The following is a 20,874-nucleotide window of genomic DNA, read 5'->3' as shown; positions in this document are numbered from 1 at the left end:
ATGTTTCATTCAAGAGCATGTCTTCCAAGAGCATGTCTTCCAGGATATAGGGCGAGGGCCTTTGCTATCTTCAAGGATTATTTTAGTCTTTTAGAAACCAGTTATGCTGGATGTTTTATTTTTCCTATAAACAAGAGTAAATGTTCCTGAAAATATTTCTTCAAGAAATACTTTAGAAAGGTGGGGCTGCCGTCATGTAACTGTCACTAGTCAACAGCCCAGGCTGGTAACACGAACCCTAACCGAGCTTCTCACCAGGTTCTCCGCCATCAGGGGATGCAGGTTCCCTTGGCCCTGGGTTTGGGAAAAGCGGGAAAAGGGAAGTAGTGTGCCAGCCTTCTGTCTCTTTCAGGAAAAAGGAGCCTGTTTGGGTCCACATGTAATTTCTCCGTGTGTAACTGAACCGTAGGTGATATTTCACCTGTGGAAACAAAGAGAAAACCAGCTGTTCTGAGAGATCCAGATAGAGGGGCAAACAACAAGGTGGAGTGGGAGAGTGCTTGGGGGGCTGTCACCACCAAGGCTGTCACGGCTGAGAACTCACCACTCCCCCGCCTCTGAGAATCTCCAGTGGGCCCCAGAATGTCACACTGAGTGGTCCCTGTCCCAGCAGGAGCAGGGAGCCACACAGGGGCCCCTTTTGGGGGGTGGTTCTTGGCCATTCCTCTCTTAATTCCAATGTGAAGTGCCACCAAGCATTCAGGATCCCTGGAGGGCCACCAACCACAATGCTAGATGGACTTGATGGCTTCCTAATTTTAATGTCATCAGGCAAGCAAAAACCTCTCTTTCTTTCTTTCCTTTTTTCTGCCAGATCGTATTTAAGTCCTAAATATCTGCTGCTTTCCTTATCTATCTTATCAGACTCTGGCCACAGAGGCCTGGAGACCAGTAATGTCTTTCATAAAATGAGGGAACAGTAAGGAGCTTGGGGTGGCCACAGGCAGCTGCATTTTCTAACCTGTTCTGCCCCATGGGTTAAAATGTCACCAGGGTCCCCTTGGCGGGGACTGTGATGGTGCTATCAGACCCAAAGGAGAGACTGCTATTTACTCGCAGGCAGGCAGAGGTTTAAGGGAAAGCAGTGCCTTTTACAGGTTGAACTAGTGACGTGGGAGGAAGCGGAGGCCTTGCTGATGGGCTGCGACTGCTTGGCCCGGCCGCACGTCTCACCGCCAGCGGCAGGGGCTCCTTGCTGTGGTTGAAGGGGTGCTCGAAGACTACGGCGGCCAGCACGCTGGACGAGCGGTTGTCATACCTAATGTAGTCCTCAAAGTCCTTCTCAGAGGGAAAGCTGCGCACTGTGGAGAGAGAGCACGGGAGCTGTGGTTGCCCAATCTACCCTCCTCCTTGAAAAATCTGGCTGGTTCAGGTCACCGGCAGATGAAAGACGGCAAACCCTTTATGGCTTTGTAAACCCTTCCTGAGACTCAAGGTGGCTTTCATCTTTGGCAGAGGGACAGGCTGCCATCAAGGAGGGCAGAACAGCAGGGTCAGGGCCCTAGGCAGGGGGTTCTCCCGGCGCGGCTTTTCGGAGCAGAGCTGGAGGCTCCGGGCAGCACCTGCAGCAAGGCCCAGTAGCGCAAACCCACCACCCACCCTGCACTGGGCTCTGCAGCCCAGGGTGGCTTCTCTGTCTCAAAACCAGAATGGTGTGTTTTTAGAAATGGAGTGGACACTAACTCAGAGTGTCTCAAAGGTTTTTCCTATCATCCGGATACTCTTTTACAATTCAGAAAGGGTTTTACTATCGTCATTTTATGAGGGACCAAGGCACTTCCTCTGAGTGTTTGCTACGTGGAATTCAAGCCTGGGAGGTAAATGCCCAAATGAGGAGGGGAAAATGGACAACACCTTCCATCCCCATAGCAAGGGGTTAGGAACGGTGAGCAGCACACGCAGCGGGAGTTCCCTTCTCAGGCTTTCTCAGCACTGTTTTCAGAGCTGCCCACCCAAAACCACGTCCCCGAAACCACATCCCAGAAAAGATTCTTGGTGCCACACGCTCAAACCGTGCCCTGCCCTTGTCACAAAAGGGCTTTCCTTGGCTCAAGTCCACCCAGGCATCCCTGTAAAGTCCTGTCCACCCTGCTGACTGTCAGATGCAGTTCCAGGGCCTGGTACTGCTAAGGCTGCTGCACCTACTGCTCCCCGGGGTCCTCACAGCTCTGGACAGGTGGGCGGCCAACCCTGGTCCCATGTACAATGAGGCATGGCCACAGAGAAGGTGGGGGATTCCCTGGGTGGCTCAGCCACCGAGAGGAGACTTGATGCTAGATGGGCTTGATGGCTTCCTAGTCTTAATGCCATCAGGCAAGCAAAAACCTCACTTTCTTTTTTCCCTTTTTCTGCCAGGTTGTATTTAAGTCCCAATATCTGCTGCTTTTCTTGTCTATCTTATTGGACTCCGTTCATAGAGTCCTGGAGACCAATAATGTCTTTTGTAAAATGAGGGAACAGAAAGGAGCCTGAGGCAAACGCAGGCAGGTGCATTTTCTTACCTGTTCTGCTCCACGGCTTAAAATGTCACCAGGGTCCCTTTGGTGGGGACTGAGACAGTGCTATCGGACCCAAAGTGCTATTTACTTGCAGGCAGGTAGAGGTTTAAGGGAAAGCAAGGTCCTTTACAGGTTGAAGTAGTGATGTGGGAGGAAACAGAGGGCAAGTCTGGACGGGGTGAGCTCCTCACCCAGCTGCTTCGCAGATCCTGGGCTTGACCCCTGCCTGCCCAGCCCCGCGGAGACACCACCAGGTCCGGCACCGAGAGCCTTGGCACGTCTCACCTCGCATGTTGATCACAAGTGCCCTGCGCACTGTCTCGGTGACGGTCTTGGCAGCGTCACTGTGAGAAGGGATGTAGGCAAGCTCCCAGGTGTCTCCCGGCGGAGGGAAGGTGAAGAACAGAGGCAGCTCCTGGATGGACTGGCCTGGGTAGATGGTGGCATTGGGCACATTTTCCGACTGAATCTTCAAGCGAAGCCAGATCAGGATCCCAGAAAACAGCAATGGCAGGAAGAGTTCCAGGACCGTCACCAGGACTTTCCGCTTCTGGAAGAGATATTACAGGGCACACTGATGGGCTGCAAGGCAGAATCAGGGGCATGCAAACAACCCCTCCCTCAAGGGCGTCCCCAGAAGCCTCTGGGCTGGGCACGCAGCTGACCTCCCTCCAGGGTCTGGACGCACCTGCAGGGTGTAGTTCTTCCAGAGGAGGAGCGCCAGCTGCCTGAGCACAGCCATCGTCTTGCTGGAAAGGACGCCCAGTGCTAGTTACAGACCAAAGACAGAGAGCATGGGTGTGCAATGAGAGTGGGGATGTGGGGGAAAAGCCATGGACCCTTTTTCCTCCATGTCTCTCACCTTCTTTTGTGCCACTTTAACTCCAAACACCCCTGGAGGGAAGGGTACAAGGCCTGTGGCATGCCGACCCTCAGTGCTCTACCCTGCATATCCAAAGATCACTGTCTTTTTGGCTGGGCACAGTGGCTCATGCCTGTAATCTCAACACTTTGGGAGGCCGAGGCAGGTGGATCACTTGAAATCAGGAGTTCGAGACCAGCCTGGCCAACATAGTGAAACCCCCTCTACTGAAAATACAAAAATTAGCTGGGTGTGGTGGCGGGTACCTGTAATCCCAGCTACTTGGGAGGCTGAGGCAGGAGAATTGCTTGAACTTGGGAGGCAGAGGTTGCAGTGAGCCAAGGTCGTGCCACTCACTCCATCCTGGGGGCAACAGAGTAAGACTCTGTCACAAACAGACAGATACCAAAGAAAAGCAAACAGCGTAGTCTTTTTGGAGCCTGACTTGTTCCTTGCTGAATGGAAGATCAATGACATGCTTTTTATGTGCACTGTGACTTCTGTCGTGGTTTTTAAAATTGTTTTTGTTTTTTTTGAGACAGGGTCCTACTATGTTGCCCAGGTTGGAGTGCTGTGGTGTGATCACAGCTCACTGCAGCCTCAAACTCCTGGGCTCGTGATCCTCCCGCCTCAGCCTCCCGAGTAGCTGGAACTACAGGTGCATGCCACCACACCTGGCTAATGTTTTAAATTTTTAGTAGAGACCAGGTCTTGCTCTATTTCCCAGGCTGGTCTCGAACTCCTGGCCTCAAGCAATCCTCCAGCTTCATCTTTGTAGTGCTATTTATCATTTGATAAATGCTACTGGGGTGTTCTCGGTGGTTAATATGGATTTGCTATTTATTCGCAAAATATTCAGGCTTTTAGAATTCCACGCCCTTTATTCTTAACCGACACTGAACTCATAAAAGAAAACTCAGCCGGGCGCGTTGGCTCACGCCTGTAATCCCAGCACTTTGGGAGGCCGAGGCGGGTGGATCACAAAGTCAGGAGATCGAGTCCATTCTGGCTAACACGGTGAAACCCCATCTCTACTAAAAATACAAAAAATTAGCCAGGTGTGGTGGCAGGCGCCTGTAGTCCCAGCTACTCGGGAGGCTGAGGCAGGAGAATGGCATGAACCTGGCAGGCAGAGCTTGCAGTGAGCTGAGATCGTGCCACTGCACTCCAACCTGGGCGACAGAGCAAGACTCCGTCTCAAAAAAAAAAAAAAAAAAAAAAAACTCAACATAGTCTCCTGGGTGATTTCTAAGGCTTGGAGACAGCTGTGGAGGGAAGGGGAAAAGAGGGGTTTGGAATTGGGGCCGCCACTGGCCTTGCTGCCCTGGGGCAGGCCTGGGTAGACAGACATGCTGGTGGGGCCATCAGTCATACCCTCTCCTTGGCCCTAAAGACTGGTTTTTCCTGTTGTTATTACAGGTACTGGCATCAGAACCTCGCAGCAAAAGACTAGCCATTTTCTTTTTCTTTTTTTTTCTGAGACAGAGTCTTGCTCTGTCACCCAGGCTGGAGTGCAGCGGCGTGATCTTGGCTCACTGGAACCTATGCCTCCTGAATTCAAGCGATTCTCCTGCCTCAGCCTCCTGAGTAATTGGGATTGCAGGTGCCTGCCACCATGCCTGACTCATTCATATATTTTTAGTAGAGATTCGGTTTTACCATGTTGGTCAGGCTGATTTTGAACTCCTGACCTCAAATGATCTGCCCATCTCAGCCTCCCAAAGTGCTGGGATTATAGGCGTGAGCCACTGTGCCCAGCTGCCATTTTCATCTTTACCACTTATCCAACGAAAATTCATCCAAAAAATAATCTATCCTATATTATATAGGAACATGATATTTAAGTCTGGCACATATAATGGGGAAAACATCTGCCAAAAGATGATCAAATTCAAGTGACAGCAGAAACGAGAGCTTAGATCTGTAAAGGTATTCCCTCAATTTAGGTAAAATCTGTCTTACTAAATTTCAAATATCAGAAACAGAAGCTAGATGTGGTGGCTCATGCTTGTAATCCCAGCACTTTGGGAGGCCAAGGCAGGAGGATCCCTTAAGCCTAGGAGTTCGAGACCAGCCTGGGCAACATAGCAAGACCCTATCTCTATACAAATAAAATAAAATAAAATAAAGGAACAGAGACACTGAACCCAGAGTTGAGTTAATGAGATGCTAACCTGCTAGAGAAGTAGGTGGTCTGAAGTCTGAATAAGTTCAGGTAGGCGCTGCAACACCCAGGAAATAAGAGAAACGTGCTCTGGAAGCTGAGCGCACAGAGGGTGAGGTGTGCAGACGTGGCTGCTCTGTCCTGGAGAGGCAGGGAAGGCGATGGCGGAGAGGTGGTCTAGAGAGCCCCTGGTGCTGGTCCACACGCTACAACTGCAGGCAGAGAGGAGTCCTTCCTGCTCAGCGTCCTTCATGTGTGGAAAAGCCTCCTTGACTCACAGTGGAGGAGTTTCAAGTTCAGTTGCTCAGCTCCACACTCATGGCTGATCCAAACCCAACGTCACCCATCAGCCAGGTTAAGATGGCACGGGATAGAAAGGCAAACAATTAGTCAGTCGTTCCTACATCACCATGAGCTAGCGCTCCCCAATATTGACCCGGGAGACTCCAGCACGTGGGGAAGGGGGTTGTTTGGTTTTTGTAAATGACCCATTTTACTTTTGGTTTGGTTTCAGTCCATTGAAAATCATTTCTATTAAGGCTCTTTTTAAATTAAAACTCTTTTTTTTTTTTTTTTTTTTTAAGGATGTGGCTGTTGACATCTAATCATATTCAAAATTTATGCTTTAAAGGGCAGTCAATATTTACATGAAACACAACTGCAAACAGTTAAGAATTAATTTAAAATATGACTTTTAATGAATCGTATTGTTAAAAAGAGAAGAAATTAAAGCTAAAATAGTATGAAGTGCTAGTAAGTGGCAATTTAATAAATGATCCCAATTTTTGAAAATTAATAAGGTAGAAGACCCATCTCAAAGACCCATTCATCATCATCAGTTGCTGATGATGAATAAAACCAGCAGTGACTTAAAGATACACATTAAGTCCCGTGGTTTATAAAAGGTTTCTAGAAGTGGTTTAGGCAAAAAGAGGAGGCCAGTGCCTCCGTTTGAGGCCGTCATCCCAGGGAAGTACATTCCAGATGGGCGTGGGCTTGGCTGAGATGAACGTTCTGCCTCTACCAAGAGAGGAATATAAAACAGTCACGGTTCAAAGAAGTCTTCTGGTTAGAGGAATAGACAACTTCCCTTACTGGAAGTCTGGTCAAGAAAGGAAAGATCCCTATGCTTAATCTTGTCCTCTCCAGTCCCAGGGCTGGGAGAGAAGGTCAGACAGACAGACAGACCACCCACCTTCCCACACAGGCTGCAGGGCAGTACCGGGGAACTGACCTGGGTCCCAGGAGAGGCTCCGCACAGCAGGTCTCCCTTCAGGACTACAGGGGAACTGGCCAGGAGGAGGCGGCTCCACACAGAGGGCTCTGGGGTGGGGCCTGAGAGCCTCTGGAGTGGGGCAGGGCAGCCCTGAGGTTTGGGAACACCGCGGCCTCGCAGGACATCAGGAGGGGCCCAGGGCTCACGGGCATGACTCTCCGGCACCTTTGGACAGATGGAGGGTATTTTGAGTGTAACTTGGAAAATAATTATAAAACACCTCTTACCAAAGTAGAAAATAGAAGAGCAAAATAGACTTTGAGTATGTTACTTAAAACTGAGCAGATGTGATAACAAAAAATTTTGGATTTAGAAAATATACACCTGGCCGGGCACAGTGGCTCACGCCTGAACAATTCTAGCACTTTGGGAGACTGAGCTGGATGGACCACCTGAGGTCAGAAGTTTGAGACCAGCCTGGCCAACATGGCTAAACCCCATCTCTACTAAAAATACAAAAATTAGCCGGACGTGGTGATGGGCACCTGTCCCAGCTACTCGGGAGGCTGAGGTGGGAGGATCGTTTGAACCCGGGAGGCAGAGGTTGCAGTGAGCCGTGAGCCGAGATGGTGCTCACTCAGAGTCATCAACTCCGAGATGACTCTGTCTCAAAAAAAATTTTTTAAAAAAGAATATAAGCTCTACTTTTTTTTTTTTTTTTTTTTTTTGAGACGGAGTTTCACTCTTGTTGCCCAGGCTGGAGTGCAGTGGTGCCATCTCAACTCATTACAACCTCCACCTCCCAGGTTCAAGCAATTCTCCTACCTCAGCCTCCCAAGTAGCTGGGATTACAAGCACCTGCCACCACATCCAGCTAACTTTAGTAGAGACGGGCCTTCACCATGTTAGCTAGGCTAGTCTCAAACTCCTGACCTCAAGTGATCAGCCGACCTTGGCCTCCCACAGTGTTGGGATGGCAGGCGTGAGCCACCATGCCTGGCCAGAAGCTCTGCTTTTCTACTTGTAAGCACTCTGCTTCTACAGCCTCCTCATCCTCTCCTGGCTTCTGGCAGCATCACCCTTTTGCAGACGAAGAAACAAGGAGGAAACGCCTGGCCCAAAATCACACAGCAAGAAGCTGCAAAATCAGGATTTGAACGTTGGCTAGTTTTAACTTCCAAGTCTGTCTTCTAACTACTACACTACCACATCCTGTGGGTCCTAAAAACACAGAACAACTTCCAACTTCATACAAGTTTTGCATGTCACTCCTAGAACATAACATCAGAAATTGAAAGGTAAAAAAGACCCCTAAGCCCCACCACCTCAATAAAGTTTTATTTTATTTTATTTTATTTTATTTTTTCTGAGACAGAGTCTCGCTCTGTCGCCCAGGCTGGGCATGATCTCGGCTCACTAAAACCTCCACCTCCCAGGTTCAAGTAATCCTCCCGTCTCAGCCTTCCAAACAGCTACAGGCACACGCCACCACGCCTGGTTAATTTTTTGTATTTTTAATAGAGACGAGGTTTCGCCATGTTGGCTAAGCTGGTCTCAAAGTCCTGACCTCAAGTGATCCGCCTGCCTTGGTCTCCCAAAGTGCGGGGATTAAAGGTGTGAGCCACCATGGCTGGCCGAGGTTTTATCTCTGTGCCCCCATAGCACCCAGCTTGTTGCTTGGTATGTGCAAGGCTTTACCTAAAGTCTCACTGAACGCTATGCTTTCATCGGTTCTGTTTGAGCAAAAGGAATTTAAAGGAAGAGATCCTAGAATTACAAAATCTGGAAAGTTTTTTCTTACAAAAGCAAATGTACACAAAAGAAGGAAGTTAATATTCCTTCTGCACTTGACCCCGAGGCGACAGAGTCCCCAGAAGTGCTGATGACTGAGGCCCAGGACTGGCCCTGGCTGGGCCCCAATCAGCTACTCTAACTTAAACACTCAGGACTCCAGCCACTCCTACAGTTGCCACCTCCGCCCAGCAAGGGGACAAGAGCAGAGCTTCAAGAACTTCCCTTTGAAGAGGCTCTCTTCACTACTCCTGGGGACACAGCCGGGAAGGGGAAGGCAAACCGTTTCCTCCCTCTATAAAAGGTTTGCTTACTGTTAAAATATTAAATATCACACACGTCATTGAGTATCTCAATGTTTGTCTTTTAGGTAAGCAACTGACTTGGTGCAAAGTGAGCGCATACTGCAGGCTGCTCATTTCTGAGAACTCTCTTGATGGCACAGATTCTTCTACAAATGGTCTTTCCAGTAACTGTCGTCAGCTCAAGAGCCATGGGCTGTGCCAGTTAACGAGCACTGTGGCTCTTCAGGCGGCCACTACTCAGCAGCAAACTGGAGAAATCCCGAACTCCTCCATTTCTTTGTGATTTGTAGGTATTTTTGTGTGCACCATGGGCTTGAATTTGCCACCCAATTCCTATGTGCCCTTTTTTTTTGAGACATGGTCTTGCTTTGTCAACCAGGTTGGAGTGCCGTGGCGTGACCAGGGGTCATTGCAGCCTGGTGATCCTGGGCTCAAGTGATCGTCTTGCCTCAGCCCCCTGAGCAGCTGGGACCACAGGCACCTGCCACCACACCTGGCTACTTATTATATTTTTTGCAGACATGGAGTCTTGCTATATTGCCCAGGCTGGTCTGGAACTCCTGGCCTGAAGCAATCTTCCCATCTTGGCCTCCCAAAGTACTGGGACTATAGGTATGAGCCATGGTGCCTGGCCCTTATGTGCCCTTTCAAAAGTTTTTATATCTGCATATATGGGGCAAAGGTCATTGGGGATGACAGGTCTTGAGACCCGTGAACAGAAGGGACAGGCCCACGTGAGGGGCACAAGACCCATTACGCCACGTGTTCCTGTTGTGTTCTGAGCTCGGGTATACCTCCCTCCATGGAAGCCTGTCCACAAAGGCACAGAGAAATCCACTCATGGGAAGAAGGGGGTCTTGATAAAGCCACAGATGGACCACCCCAAGATGCACAAAGAGAGCCGCCAACCATCACAGGTGGACCACCCCAAGATGCACAAAGAGAGCCACCAACCAAGGCTCTGCTCACTTTGCCACAGGTGTGCAGCACAGCGACACCCTTGTGGGTGGGGCTGGTCACATCTGTTGCTTTTCCTTCAGAGGGAGGACCCAACAACCCCATATTGCCACCAGGAGTCTGCCACAGCCAGCCAGCATCAAAGGTCTGCGTGTATGGCACTGAGGCACGGAGGACAGTCAGTTAATGTAGGCCGCTAGAATCCCTGGTCTTTTAGGGTATACAAGACAAAAAAGCATTTGTTCATTCAACGTTGCCACATTTTTGCTGTCTGATGCGCACTTGTACAAGGTACTAAGGATTTGGAAATGAAAATAACATTCTTTTTTTTGTGAAACAGAGTCTCGCTCTATTGCCCAGGCTGGAGTGAAGTGGTGCAATCTCGGCTCACTGCAATCCCCACCTCCTGGGTTCAAGCGATTCTCCTGCCTCAGCCTCCTGAGTAGCTGGGATTACATGCGTGTGCCACCATGACGGGCCAATTTTTTGTATTTTTAGTAGAGACGGGGTTTCACCATGCTGGTCAGGCTGGTCTCGAACTCTTGACCTTGTGATCCACCCGCCTCGGCCTCCCAAAGTGCGTGCTGGGATTACAGGCATGAGCCACCACGCCTGGCCAATGATAACATTCTTAATGCAAGGAGTTTGCAGTCCCCGAACACTTGCATGCACTGTAATTGCTGCGACTGATGCTAAATAAAGTATGGCAAGATTCAGAAGAAGATAAGAATTAATCGCATGTGAGACAGCGAGCAAGCAAGACTGGGAGATGGCCCGGGAGGGTGACGGGGGGAGGTGACCTGGGAGGCCAGTCTTGAATGACTCATTAGTTAGGACAGGAAGGACATTAAGGATCCTGGAGACAGACTGGGTATGGGGAGCAGCGAGTCATTCCGAGTGGCAGTGCAGAGAATGAGCCAGGAAAGGCAGCAGACCCTGGGCCCACGTCATCAAGGCGCCAGACACTGCACCAAGAAGGGAGCTCGGGGTGTGCCCCAACGGGCAGTGACGCTGGGTGAGGGTGACTGGTTTTGTTTAATCCTTTATCCAGGACATGATCTTTTTTGAGGGAGGGGTGCACAGTAAATATTTGAAAATGTCTAATTCAATGGATCCTGTGGATGAAATCCCCAAACACACTTTTTTTTTTTTTTTTTGAGACGGAGTCTCACTCTATCACTCAGGCTAGAGTGCAGCCTGATCTTGGCTGACTGTAACCTCCAGCCCCCAGGTTCAAGTGATTCTCCTGCCTCAGCCTCCCAAGTAGCTGAAGAGTACAGGCACCCGCCACCACACCCAGCTAATTTTTTGTAGTTTTAGTAGAGACGGAGTTTTGCCATGTTGGCCTGGCTGCTCTTGAACTCCTGACCTCAAATGATCCGCCTGCCTCAGCCTCCCAAAGTGCTACGATCACAAGTGTGAAGCATCACTGTGCCCGACTTAAATATTATTCTTATTCTTATTATTTTTTTTGAGTCAGAGTTTCACTCTTGTTGCCCAGGCTGGAGTGCAATGGTGTGATCTCAGCTCACTGCAACCTCCGCCTCCTGAGTTCAAGCGATTCTCCTTCCTCAGCCTTCTGAGTAGCTGGGATTACAGGCACCCGCCACCCTACCCAGCTAATTTTTGTACTTTTAGTAGAGACGGGGTTTCACCGTGTTGGACAGGCTGGTCTCGAACTCCTGACCTCAAGTGATCTGCCCGCCTCTGCCTCCCAAAGCGCTGGAATTACAGGTGTAAGCCACTGTGCCCGGTCCTAAATATATATATATATTTAGGCACATATATATATATATGCAGGCACATTTATAGGGTATGGTCCTCGCCCCTTCCCAGTGGTCTCCAAGTGGGGTGGGCTAGACAATCTGCAGCAGTGAAAAAGTGATGAGAAAATCTACTTGTAAGTATTTTCTTTAAAAATGAGAAAAAAATGGCTTCACTGACATTTCTGTCTGTTTGTTTCCTGTAGGGACAGGGTCTCAGTCACATACTGTTATCCAGGCTGGAATGCAGTGGTGTGATCCTCCTGCCTCAGCCTCCTAAATAGCTGAGACTACAGGTATGCACCACCACCACACCTGGCTTTTTTTTTTTTTTTTTTGGTAGAGACGGGTCTCACTATGTTGCCCAGGCTGGTCTCAAACTCCTGAGCTCAAATGATCCTCCTGCCTCAGCCTCCCAAAGTGCTGGGACTACTGGCATGAGCTACCATACCCTGCCAGCTTTACGGATACTTAGTACTTGGACAGACCCTGGTGTTCATGCTGGCTTGTATGTCAGCAGCCGTGGTATCCTGACTGAGGAGGCGGCACCCTGTGATGTGGGGGGTGATGGTGGACCCTCACCACAAGTCTACTTTAAGCATCTTAGGCATGTTGGAGTTTGCAAGTTTCAGGGTATTCCAGTTGTGGTCAATTAAAACAAACAAACAAAACAAAAAAACTCAAGACCCTTAAAATAATGAAAGCTTTACAATATTTCGCAGTGATGTGGAAAATGACCATGAATATCTTTTGTGTGACTTGGAGGTTTACTGGTCATTTCATGACTTAGTACTTCAAAGAGTCAGAGAATTTAAGGAGAAGGTACAGATTTTCTTTTGTGAAAAGTTCCAAATCTGGAGATATTTTTTCGTTTTTAATGACAAATGACTGCAGCAGTGTGTCATCTACCTTTTTTCTTTTAAATAGACACAACGCAATCTGTTCCTTCAAAGAAAAGGTGACGATATGTGAGTTACAGCTTTTCAAAAAGAATCCGTACCAAGAATAGAGTATTTGTGAAAACAGACATTTGAAGAGGTTTCCACAATGACGTGACTGCATTCCCAATGATGCTACAAGCCTACTGTCTACATGAACATTTACACCCGCACATCAAAACATCAACACCAGAATTTCCACCTACCCTGACAGTCACTGAACACACCCCAGCCCAAATTCATCAAGGGCCCTCAGATGATGGGTAAATGAAATTGAAAAGTACCCTGCCTGGTAAGCACAGGGTTTGTGCCTTTCTCTGTATTGTGTTTATGTGCAAATGCTGTTAATAACTAGGGCCTGAAATACATATATATATACACACACATACATATATGTATATATATACACACACATACATATATGTATATATAGACACACACATACATATACACACACACACATATACACACACACACACACACACATATATATATATATTTTTTTTTTGGAGACAGAGTTTCACTCTTGTTGTCCAGGCTGGAATACAACGGTGCAATCTTGGCTCACTGCAACCTCCGCCTCCCAGGTTCAAGTGATTCTCCTGCCTCAGCCTCCTGAGTAGCTGGAATCACAGGTGCCCACCACCATGCCCAGCTAATTTTTTTTTTTTTTTGTAGAGATGGGGTTTCACCATGTTGACCAGGCTGGTCTCGAACTCCTGACCTGAAGTGATCTGCCCACCTCGGCCTCCCAAAATGCTAGGATTACAGGTGTGAGCCACCTCGCCTGGCCAATAAACAGAACTTACAATTCATCTTAAATGCTGGGACTTAGGATTCAATAAGAGTTGATAAATGGTATGCGGACACATGGTTTTCATCTTTAGAAAGCATGTTTATACAATAGTTTTTGTAGCATTCATATGTTGGATAAATTTAATCATGTTTATTTCACCTCTCTTTTTTTTTCTCTCTCTCTTTTAGAGACAGGGTCTTGCTCTGTTTCTCAGGCTGGAGTGCAATGGCATGATTATAGCTCACTGCATTCTTGAATTCCCAAGCTCAAGCGATCCTCCCTCCTCGGCCTCCAGAGTAGCTGGGACTTCAGGTGCATGCCATCATACCTGGCTATTTTTTTTTTCTCTTTCAGTAGAGACAGAGTCTCACTATGTTGCCCTGACTGGTCTCAAACTCTTGGCCTTAAGGGATCCTCCCATCTCAGCCTCACAAAGTGCTGAGTTTACAGGTGTGAGCCACCATGCCTGGCCTTTATTCCTTTAAAAGATCTATATTTATATATATTTCTATGTCCATAATACATCAGGACAGTAATTGTAATTTATAATACATAATATATATCGAGCTGCATGTTTACATTCACTCACACATAATGGTACACATGAAAAAAAAGTCTGAGGCCCTTTTTTTTTTTTTTTGGAGACGGAGTCTCGCTCTGTTGCCCAGGCTAGAGTGCAGTGGCGCGATCTCAGCTCACTGCAAGCTCCGCCTCCGGGGTTCACGCCATTCTCCTGCCTCAGCCTCCCAAGTAGCTGGGACTACAGGCTCCTGCTACCACACCCGGCTAATTTTTTGTATTTTTAGTAGAGAGGGGGTTTCACTGTGTTAGCCAGGATGGTCTCCATCTCCTGACCTTGTGATCCGCCTGCCTCAGCCTCCCAAAATGCTGGGATTACAGGCGTGAGCCACCACAGCCGGCCTTTTTTTTTTTTAATGCAGGGTCTCACTCTTTTGCCTACGCTGGAGTACAGTGGTGTGATCATGGCTCACTGCCGCCTTGACCTCCTGGCTCAAGTGATCCGCCTGCCTCAGTCTCCCAAATAGCTGGGACCATGGGTGTGCACCACCATGCCCAGCTAATTAATTTTTTTTTAAGAGATGGGGTCTTGCCATGTTGCCCAGGCTGGTCTTCAACTTGTGACCTCAAGTGATCCACCTGCTTTGGCCTCCCAAAGTGCCAAAATTACAGATGTGAATCACTTGCACTGGCCAAGGCCAACTTGTATACTCAGTGGCCCTTGTGGGGACGAGGTAGGAACAAATGCACAAGCCACAGCCATTGGCTGAGAGCTGGGGAGGCTGGTTTGAGGCTGTGGCACTGGCATCGCAGGCCCTGGCAGAGCCCTAGCTTGCTGGTGCTCATACTCAGCACCACAGGCGCTGCCCGGAGTTGGAGGCAGCTGCCTCCCTAGGATCACAGGCTCTGCGTTTACACTGAAGTTCTGGCAGGGGTTCATAGGGTGTATTTTTAAGCCAGAGATGTGGTTCCAAAGGGAGCTATCAGGAGAGACTTCCACAAAATCTCTGCTGCTGCCTGCTTCCCTAACCCTTGCTGTGGCCTCAGTCCTGTTCTCCGTCCAGCTAGCTGTTCTGCCTCCCAAGCTGCAGGAAACGAGGTAATGAGGCAATGGAAAGTCCCCAGAGAGAGGTAACCATGGATGTTCTGCAACAAGCAAGGTAGCAAGGACCTCGTTACATGGCTCCCGCAAAGGCACCAGTCTGCCAAACCTCTCCAACACCACAAACACTCTGAGCCATTCAGGAGGATGGGGTCTGCAAAACTCTTCCGGGACAGGGTCTGACATGCCTCACTCTTCCCCACAAGATGTGGGCCTTCAGTGTTTTGTCTGCCTAGAATATCACCCAGCATAGCTTCCTCTACTTGCCGACACCTACCCATCACTTCCCAGCCCACTTCTAATGCCACGGCCTCTGTGAAGCTTGTTTCAGGGGCTCTTTGTCTTGGCTGCCTGAACAGCGGAATTTTCCAGGGCACTTTAAGGCAGAAACTGACATCTGAGGCCCACCCCTGGAGATGCTGGGCTGTTCTGGGCCCAGGCTCACTTCCCAGGTGATTATAACAGGAAGCCTGGGTGGAGACCTTCTGCTCTTGTTGGAGCCACCCCTCCTCCACCTCTGGTCACCTGTTGCACATTTTCTGGATGTGTCATGTGGTACTCATCTTCTTCTGTCTTCCATCACAGTTACTTGTGAATAAAGCATCTTTTTAGCTCTATCCTAACACCCCCCAAGAGCAGGGACTGTGTACAATTCATTTTTTTTTTTTTTTTTGAGACAGAGTCTCACTCTGTCGCCCAGGTTGGAGGGCAGTGGCGCCATCTCAGCTCACTGTAACCTCTGCTTCCCAGGTTCAAGCGATTCTTCTGCCTCAGCCTCCTGAGTAGCTGGGATTACAGGCACGTGCTACCACGCCCGGCTAATTTTTTATATTTTTGGTAAAGACGGGGTTTCGCCATGCTGGCCAGGCTAGTCTCGAACTCCTGACCTCAAGTGATCCGCCCGCCTCTGCCTCCCAAAGTGCTGGGATTACAGGTGTGAGCCACTGAGCCCGGCCTCCAATTCATCTTTCAACTGTGCACAGGGCCTTCACCCTCAGGGCCGTTCCCAGAGTTCCAGAATGCTTCCCTTCAATAGACTCCACAGTCTCCGGAAGCAGGGCTGGGGAAGAAAAGGCAAACCAGGGATCTTACCTGGGCCTTCCCAGTTGACACTAAGTCAAAATGGGTGCCGGTGAGACTGCCTGGCTCATGCAGATGGAAGGCTAACCTCTTTTTAGAAACAACTCGCACTACTCTCTCCTGTTTCAAAAGAGCTGTCTGGTCAGAATGGTGGTAAGTCACCTTAGGAAGGGAGAGGCGTCGTCCTGTTTGTCAGACAGAGTTAGCAAAGGTTCAATTTAAAAGAAAAATTATCTAAGAAGTTAAAAATAAAAGTGTAGGGAGATTCCCATGACATCCATTTTTATCTATTTTTCCCTTTCTCTTACATTTCCCAAGAGGCAAACTTTCTAAAACAGTCTTACTCTTTTCAAGTTTACAAAAGGCAGCACCCAGACTATCTGAATAACATGATAGGGTGCCCGGGAGAAGAGTGCACCTCTCCCACGTGCACCCTGCCTGGCTCCATGCTGTCGTGGGGTCTAGCTACTCACTCAGCAGACATTTCGGGAGTTCCAGGAACACAAACCCCAACAAGATCCAATCCATGCCTTCCCGGAGTGCACAGTCCAGGATGTAACCCGGCGAACAAGCGGCAATTACCCCCTGAGGACATGGTTTCATCCGTGCGACAGACACCAAGCGCCTTCCCCACGCCCTTGACCATAAGGCCGTCCCGGCCCTCCTGAAGCGTGGAGCCAGCTTGGAACAGAGACAAGACACACGGACGCGATGCACACAGGCGTCCTGACGGAGGGCACCGAGAACTCGGCCTCGGCGACTGCTACAGGCCCCTCCGCCTGGACTAGCGGCTCCCCTTCCCCGCCCCTACACAGGGGTGGGCGCAGCAAACGCCCACCGCGGAATGTGGGCCTTGGATTCGGATTCGGAGGCTCCTCGGAACAAGGAGGGGGGAGAAGGAGGAATCCAACCCGGGCAGCTTTGCCACCGCGCGCCCGGCCTCCCCGCGGCAGGGAAGCGGCGCCATCTCCGCAGGTGCGCGGTGGACGCTTGCATCCCTCGGGCCCGGGGCTGTCGGGCGCTACACATCCACCTCCTGGGCGCACACAGAGGGCCTGGGCCGTGCCGAGTCTCGGCAGGGTTGAGCCTCCTCGCGCGGCGCGGGCTCCGGCGCTGCCCGCAGTGCGGGACACGCCCAAGGCTCGGATGGGAGCCGACGCTGAGGGAGCGGCACCTGCAGGGAGCGCCGGGAGCCGAGGCCGCGGCGGGAGGGGCGGGCGCGGCCGGCGGGGATGCGGGGTCGCGGGAGGGGCCCGCAGCCCAGGCCAGAGCTGGGGGCGGCCCGAGGCCCAAGCTGGCCAGCGAGGGTGGGAAGGGCGGACCCGGGTGGGGACCGCAAGCCCCGGGAACAAGCGCGCGAGCGGCGGGTCCCGGCGGCACTCACCGAGCCTGGGCGCCGGGGCGGCGGCGGCCGGCGCGCGGCCCTCTCGCGGCGTCCCCTCCCTCGGCCACCCGGGCTCCGCTCCAGCCTCACAGTGGCGGAAGCACTGACAGCTGCGTGGCCGCCCTGGAGGGGAGGGGGCGCCTGCGACCCGCGACTGGCGGACGCACCGGCCGTTCCGGCTCCAGCAGGGGGCGCGGCGGCTTGCGCGTGCGCAGTCGGCCGCCCCTGCAGGTGCCCGGTCCACCCCCGGCCGCCTCGGCCGCTCCGGCCAGCCCAACCCCGCGCCTGCGCAGTGCCGCGTGCATCGCGCCCTTGCCCGGCAGAGGGCGCGCTGGCTTGCGCGTGCGCAGTCGGCCACCCTGCGAGGACGCGGTTCGCACCCGGCCGCGCGGCAGCCGGTGCCTGCGCATTGCCCTGTGCCCGCGCCTATGTCCAGCAGGGGGCGCGCAGCGGCGGCAGCCGAGCGAGGGCGCGGCGGCTCTGACAGGAATGGCTGTGCGCACATGCGGTTCACAGCGGTGGAAGTCTTCACACCTGGAAATTGGCCCTTTCTCCATTTCTCCTTATGCACTGTCTTTCCTTGGGCCCTCGTCACTCCCGGCACCGAGGGAAGCGCTTCCCCGCCTCTGGCCGGGCGCTGAGGCGCGACCGAAAGCGAGGCGGCGGCGAGGAACCTTCTGGAATTCGGCCATCGGGGCAGGCGTCGAGTTTACAGGAAAAGGCGCGGTGTCCGGGGATGAGCGGAGTCGCCCTCAGTTGAGGAGCGAGGGAGGCTTCGGGGGTCGCCAGCCGGGTAGGAGTCACCTCAGGCAGGAGGTACCGGGCCTTGTGGGGGTCGCCTGGCGGGAGGGTCCAGGGGTGGGGCGGGGCCGCCTGTGAGGAGGGTCGGGGAACGGTCTGGGTCACCTGAGGGGAGGGTCGGGGTCACCTGAGGGGATGGTTCGGGGAGGGTCGGGGTCACCTGAGGGGATGGTCCGGGGAGGGTCGGGGTCACCTGAGGGGAGGGTCTGAGGAGGGTTGGGGTCACCTGAGGGGAGGGTCCGGGGAGGGTCGTGATCACCTGGGGAAGGGTCCGGGGAGAGTCGGGGTCACCTCACGGGAGCCGGCGGAACGGGGTCACCTGCAGGGGGGCTGCAGGGCGGGGGCGAGTCCCCTGCAGGGAGTCTCACCTTAGGCGGTCCCAGGGACGGGTCGCGGTCTAACGCAGATCAGGTTGTGGGGCTGGGTCGCCCCAGGCAGAGGAGCCTGGGAGGGGCGGGCCCCTTGGCGCGGCAGGGAGAGGTGGGGTGAGGGACTCCCGGGCTCGAGCGTGAGGGCGGGCGCCGCGCGGGGCCCACAGTTGCCACGGGCCAGGGGCAATGGGTCTCTGAGCGCCGCCAGCGGCCGGACCACAGTGAGGTGCGTCCGTGGTCCCGGCGCCCCGGGTGAGGGAGAACTGCTGCCCGTCCTGCCGCTGGGAGCAGCCTGCGACCCGCACCGCCAGCCCCGCGCGCAGCCAGCCGCCAGCACCACAACCCGACGGCTGGGGACCTAATGTAACGCAAGGGGCCGGGGGCGGAAATCTCCCACCCCCGAGAATTCTAATGGAGTAGGGTTTGAGCGGCTCGTTCCCCATTTTACTGTGTACATAGCACCTTTTACTCTGATGATGTTCTGGGTAGCCCATTCCACGAGCAAAGGGACATCGTCAGGTTCATGGCTAGATCCAGGGTCCTAGAGTGCCTGGGGTGGAGGAGGCTCGTGCTAAATGATTTGTTGAATGGAATCACAGGCCTGGCTTCCGATCTTGGCCCACCAATTAATGTAGACATGTCATTTTATCTTTCTAAATCTCAATTTCCTATCCCTAAAATTGAAATTATAATAATAGTAGTTAATAGTAATAGCAAACTCAAAGGTTTTTTGTTGATGTATTCTTTTCTTTTTTGGGTCAAATGAGGAAATGCAAGTTTAAGTGCTTACTACAATACCTGACACATAAATGCCAAATAAATGGTAGTATAATGTGAGTATGGCTAGGGATTTACATAGCCTAGTCTCCGTAATGAGCATACAGGAAAAAAAGAAAACCCCCAAACAACTGAATGCAGTTACAGGATGGGTGGGGGAGTAGATTATTAATGTGCTGCAAACATTCTAAAACCCCCCTTTCCCCATCAGTCTTCAAGACTGCAACACCCCAACCAAAATGTCTTCCCCATTGTCTACTTCCTCCCAGATAGTGATGTGAACTTGGCTGCTTGGCCCTCTCTTCACCCGGCCATATCCTCAATCATTTTTCTTTGCAAAACCAGTCCTTGCCATTTCCAAATTGAATTTGTCAGACCTTGAACGTTTTTCCGGCCTTTTCAAAACCTGATCCCAATTCTCGGTAACCAAATCCAGCACCAGAACTGGCTGATTCAGAATTTACCTTAGATGGAAGATAGGGTAGGAATATTGGAAGAAAGATGACCTCACAGATCAAGACAGACAATTGCAGGGTACTAATTTTATATCTTTTTTCTTAACCCTGTTAGGTTGTTAATTATTATAATCACAATCATGAGGTGGGAGGGTGTGAAGGCTACTGGGAAAAGTGTCTTATACACAAAATTTTTAGGCTCTGGACTATTTATTTATTTATTTATTTTTATTTTTTTTTTTGAGACGGAGTCTTGCTCTGCCGCCCGGGCTGGAGTGCAGTGGCCGGATCTCAGCTCACTGCAAGCTCCGCCTGCCGGGTTTCCGCCATTCTCCTGCCTCAGCCTCCAGAGTAGCTGGGACTACAGGCGCCGCCACCTCGCCCGGCTAGTTTTTTTGTATTTTTAGTAGAGACGGGGTTTCACCGTGTTAGCCAGGATGATCTCGATCTCCTGACCTCGTGATCCGCCCGTCTCGGCCTCCCAAAGTGCTGGGATTACAGGCTTGAGCCACCGCGCCTGGCCGGCTCTGGACTATTTAAAAACAGTTGCTCATAGTGAGCTGGACCCTTTTGATGCCCTTCAACAATCACTGGATAATTCATCACTTTGTGCTCAAGGCCCACTACTGAAAAAATAAAACAAATCTAGATGCTCCATCTAGTCATTTCTCTCCAGATGGAGGCCTAGATAAGTTCATAATTTCTTCAAAGTTACCCAGTAGAGCTGAGATGACAACCTCCGTGTTCAGGCTCCTGTACTCTACTCCTCTCTTGTATGGAAACACATCCATATACCATGAATACATGCTGAGAAATTGAAGGATACACTCCTTGAAGTTACCATGGTTCAAACATTTCTTTCTTTTCTCTCAAGATTGATGGTAAACATTATAGTGGATGGTGACACTCATAAACAAATCTTACAGCTTCACAAAAAGCAGTAAACCTAGCCATTACACTAGTTGGCTAAATATAATTAACCCAATAAGCTCCTAATTCTTTGAAGGGGTACAAATAGTATATCCTATCCCATCTATCTATCTATCTATATCTATCTATCTATCTATCTATCTATCTATCTATCTATCTATCTAT

General features: G+C 51.0%; 2 protein-coding genes across 4 annotated transcripts in view; one reads left to right on the top strand and one right to left on the bottom strand.

The window, feature by feature from the left end:
* ABCA3 (ATP binding cassette subfamily A member 3) overlaps nucleotides 1–17,531 on the bottom strand; it is a 64,646-nt gene extending 47,115 nt beyond the window's left edge. Inside the window, exons 1-7 of one of the 3 annotated variants that reach the window (XM_023189146.2) lie at nucleotides 17,376–17,531; nucleotides 6,759–6,965; nucleotides 5,535–5,846; nucleotides 3,187–3,266; nucleotides 2,784–3,048; nucleotides 1,174–1,301; nucleotides 256–421 (exon numbers count right to left, since the gene is read on the bottom strand). In XM_023189146.2, the coding sequence (XP_023044914.1) occupies nucleotides 256–421; nucleotides 1,174–1,301; nucleotides 2,784–3,048; nucleotides 3,187–3,240 (613 nt within the window). In that variant the 5' untranslated portion in view covers nucleotides 3,241–3,266; nucleotides 5,535–5,846; nucleotides 6,759–6,965; nucleotides 17,376–17,531. Of the gene's footprint in view, nucleotides 1–255; nucleotides 422–1,173; nucleotides 1,302–2,783; nucleotides 3,049–3,186; nucleotides 3,267–3,626; nucleotides 3,664–5,534; nucleotides 5,847–6,758; nucleotides 6,966–17,375 lie in introns of those variants that run through there. The other 2 variants (XM_023189148.1, XM_023189147.1) reach the window with 2 other exon arrangements.
* On the top strand, nucleotides 15,971–17,552 carry LOC116418508 (translation initiation factor IF-2-like). Its single transcript, XM_031934455.1, has one exon. The coding sequence runs from the start codon at nucleotides 16,703–16,705 to the stop codon at nucleotides 17,480–17,482; it is 780 nt and encodes a 259-aa protein (XP_031790315.1). The 5' UTR covers nucleotides 15,971–16,702; the 3' UTR covers nucleotides 17,483–17,552.
* The last annotated feature ends 3,322 nt before the right edge of the window (nucleotides 17,553–20,874 follow it).

Source organism: Piliocolobus tephrosceles, chromosome 17, assembly GCF_002776525.5.
Source record: "Piliocolobus tephrosceles isolate RC106 chromosome 17, ASM277652v3, whole genome shotgun sequence".
NCBI lineage: Eukaryota > Metazoa > Chordata > Mammalia > Primates > Cercopithecidae > Piliocolobus > Piliocolobus tephrosceles.
This window is presented reverse-complemented; position numbering and strand designations above follow the sequence as displayed.

Coding starts and splice junctions, on each gene's coding strand:
- LOC116418508 (XM_031934455.1), top strand. CDS start 16,703: ATGCACACAGGCGTCCTGACGGAGGGCACCGAGAACTCGGCCTCGGCG.